Genomic DNA, 3,831 nt, shown 5'->3' on the forward strand with positions numbered 1-3,831 from the left:
CAGTAAGTGCTGGCCGAGTGCACCGATGAAGTTTGACGATAAGAGGGTGGTTATTTCTCGTCAAACAGTATCTGGTATAGGTTCAGAGCTACAGTCAATTGAGGCATTAGAGGAAACCATAAAGGGCGGTTACCAATGCGACCGGTGCAATTAGTCACGGTGCACAGGCGACTATTCACACGTATTCAATCAAGCAAAGGGTCCTCGGCCGGGGAACTGTGAGCTATACTAATCAGTTGCAGTATTTGGAGAATCACGTTTTATGACATCCATGTAGCGAAGCTGATGAAAACTTGGGTTTCAGAAATGCAATACAGGTGCACCGACCGAGTATAGAGAATGCACGCAATAGAAGCGCACTGACCGGTTTGATTAAGAGTACGAACGTTAAGGTCTTTGATAAAAACGAGGATGGTATCTGATTATCAATGGTCTCCAATGGGCCACTTCCTTGGATGACGTGCCTAAAGCCGCATCTAAGGAAGTGATTATCAATTGAGGCAGAGTAGCAGTTAGGAGATAATAATGAAGATGTGAAGTGCCAGCAATGTCGTTTTCGCTTACACGCCCTGCGGTATGCGATAGCGTTCCTTTTGTCTGTGTTTCAAGTACTCAGATACAGTCAGGGCTCCGACACCTAGAGAGGACAATTAAGGTTCCACAAGTCCTCGGCTTGAAATTCTGACCTCAATGGAGCCACAGTCAGGGTAATACCGTCAGAGCGACCAATTTTTTAAGCAAGACTTCAAACTTGTTCTACCCAAAAATTCGGTCTTTATTTGTTCGAACCCCATACCATGCCTAACCTGGTGAGGTACTCTGTAGATGTCGTATCCCCCACCGTGGCTCATTGGTTGGTTGAGGTGCTCAATCCACTGCGCCACGATAAGGTCCAGTATCTTTACGACAACTGAAGATGATTCCATACCAAACACGATTGGTGAGGATAAGAGGAAAAATGGATGCTCCAGCAATTTTATCGCTGGGACTACTCGGTAATAAGAACGGTGATGAACAGCCGAAGAAGAATTGTTGTCATCCAAGCCACAGATCCCCTATGTGACCCAACAATCGAAGGCTATACACTGCACTAACAACCTTTCATTTTAGTTTGCACCATGATGTGATGTGTATTGGAGGTAGGATAAAACAAAAGGAATTCGTCAACCACACTACATTGGATGCGAGTATTGTGGGGTGACCCAAAAGAAGAAATATGAAGTCTGGGTGCCATTGACAACGCCTGTCTTCGAGGATATTCATGGAATCCTCCCCGTAAGGACGTTGCAAAATATGCAAAATACGGCACTTGTGCTGACTGGATTTTCTCTGAAAACATGGGAAGAAAGAACATGGGATATATGTAACCCGTTCATCATTTGTTCCTACCTTTATCACATGGCTTCATCTAAATGAACATTATTTTACGACAGTTGAGAATGAGCGTCCACACACTGGTACTGCTGTCAGTGATAACCATGTCAGGTGCGGTGCAAAATGTTCAACCGACCCAGCCCACATTTCCGGCATGTATTCGCGTGGGTAGGTCCTTCAAAATCCCTTTAAAACGTTCACATGAAAATTGACTAGCAAAGACGAACAAAGGAAATCTCGTCTTATCTAGTAGGAATACCTCCAACTTGTTGTGACATCGTTACGTTTCCGACTGGAGTGGCTGGTGCTGGGAAACCAATCCCTTCCATTTCGACGACCAGATGACGACTACCTCCTGAAAGGATATTGTGTTCAGCATTATCACCATTCCGTCCATTGCCCGTCATGTTGGAGTCATTATGTGGAGTTTGCGCGTCTCCAGGTGAAGTGCAACGACGACGACAATAATGTGGATCAACCGCCCACTGAGCAACAATATCCATCAGACGGGAGTTGGACTGTACTTGCTTTTGTTCAGACACCGGTATGTGATCGAGGCAAAGAAGAATCTACACAAAAATAGAAACAGGGAATTCATGGCACACACATCTTTGTGTAAATGAGGACCATAAACTTTCTACTGACATTTATGATTACTTACTTGTCGTTTCAACTCCCAATCGTCCACATGTGAATCACACATGAATGCTGCCAACATGTCCAGTCCATTGTACTGGCGAAAAAGCTTCAAGCAAGCGACTGAATGCGTAGCCGCTAGCCGTTTAAGCAACTCCATGCGGGTGTATCTGGTAAGACACTCTTGTACCATAACTTGCAAAACAAGAGTGATATCGTCGGCACGCTGAAACGAATCCCGCTGCAGCAGCTGCATCACTCGCCGTTCAACCTGTTGATTGCCAGGGGAGTCAAACAGTCGGTTGACGTCCGGTTGACAGAAAAAACAAAACTGTGATGTGTCAATGACAATAGAACTCGGAGAGATCCATGTGTCTATAAATGACAACGCACATCACCGAATCCTTAAGCATAACAGTTCGAAGAAATGTTTCTCACTCAAGCACTCTTGGATTACACTTTTGTTAACGAAATTCCGCGTGAGATCCTTCCGTGACTATCACCAACAAACATTTGGCATAACCCATTACTGGAGCGCATATTACCAGCAGTAGAAAACCTGTAGGCTCAAACACTTAGACAAAGAAGTTCATCGGCGATAAACCAGGTGCGCTGGTTCTAGCCACCGAAAAATGGGATATCATGAGACACAGGCAAACCGTCAGATGCGATACCACGTTCAGTTGGTTCAACAAGGCTGATGCGATAAATATGGACATGCTGGTCGCCTGAAGGAAATATCTCATAATCATCACGTTCCTAATGTAAGACGGTACAACTCTACCTCCAGACCACCTCATGACACGATTTTGTGAAGCAAGGGGTTTAGCTGTTCTTCATCCTTAACCTTCTTGGCAAGGTTAAACCTTGAGGAACTGAGTTCTAGCCACTGTAACCGCAGAACCGTTGCAGTACTGAGGTCCGAACTCGAAGACCAGATGATAATTTAGGTCAGGCTCGTATGGGAAAACGAAACAGCTTGCGGGAGAGAATTCCACCCAATTTTGGGCTCTCCATAACCAGACTTTGATCAATTCAACCTTCTGATCCTTTCTCTTAGCCGGTGGTAAATCAACCCGACAGCAGCACGTGCTAATGGCTGAAAAGCGCTCGTGATGACTTCGAAACCATCTGAAGCCGATACAAAGCTTTTATCTCATATCGTAGGTACCGGATGAGACTCAAGTGTTGACGGGCAATCAAACCTGCCTTGAACTCATCACAGTACATTTTAGTTGAGCGAAGTCATTTTGAAATTTGTGAAATGTCGAGACTAGAGGTATTTGCAGGACCTTTCTTTGAGTTACCATGCACCAAATAGCAGATCCGTTGTGCTCCGACCAGTGCGGAAGCTATGGTGTTTTTCGAGGACGTGAAATAAGTAGAAGCAATAGTTGTTCAGTTTACGGTGCATAGCTGCCAAGCCACTTAAATGATGCACAAGTTTTGAGATGCTACCATGCTCCAAAACCGCTTCACCACTCGCAGTTAGGAGCTGCTACCGCCAAGAAGCCTAAGCCGCAGGTGACTGGCCGGCAGATCGGGTCTCTTGGCGATTCGAAGCCGACTTCTGCCTCTCGAAATTCCGTCTAGGCTTGGGCAACCTGGCAGTATCCCAGCCCTTGTGCCACATTCTGATGGCATGGCAGTTAAGCATCGAAAGGGTGCTACAGACGTCACGAAGAGACTGAACCTTACCGTGGTGTGGCGGTTGTGTACCTCCGCGACCCACTGAGCTATACTGGGGGGTGTCCGCGCGACACTCACAGAGTCTCTCATACCAGGTTGGTCAATGGTTAGAGGTCTGACGAACACAGTCTC

General features: G+C 46.0%; 1 protein-coding gene across 1 annotated transcript in view; it reads right to left on the minus strand.

The window, feature by feature from the left end:
* Nucleotides 1-3,831, minus strand: part of T265_10344 (hypothetical protein) — a gene marked incomplete at both ends in the record, with an annotated part of 50,432 nt that overhangs the window by 17,224 nt on the left and 29,377 nt on the right. Inside the window, 2 exons of the mRNA XM_009176689.1 lie at nucleotides 1,634-1,943; nucleotides 2,036-2,281. Coding sequence (XP_009174953.1) covers nucleotides 1,634-1,943; nucleotides 2,036-2,281 — 556 coding nt within the window. The remainder of the gene's footprint in view (nucleotides 1-1,633; nucleotides 1,944-2,035; nucleotides 2,282-3,831) is intronic.

The sequence above is a fragment of the Opisthorchis viverrini genome (genome assembly GCF_000715545.1).
Source record: "Opisthorchis viverrini unplaced genomic scaffold opera_v5_360, whole genome shotgun sequence".
In the NCBI taxonomy this organism is placed as follows: Eukaryota; Metazoa; Platyhelminthes; class Trematoda; order Opisthorchiida; family Opisthorchiidae; genus Opisthorchis; species Opisthorchis viverrini.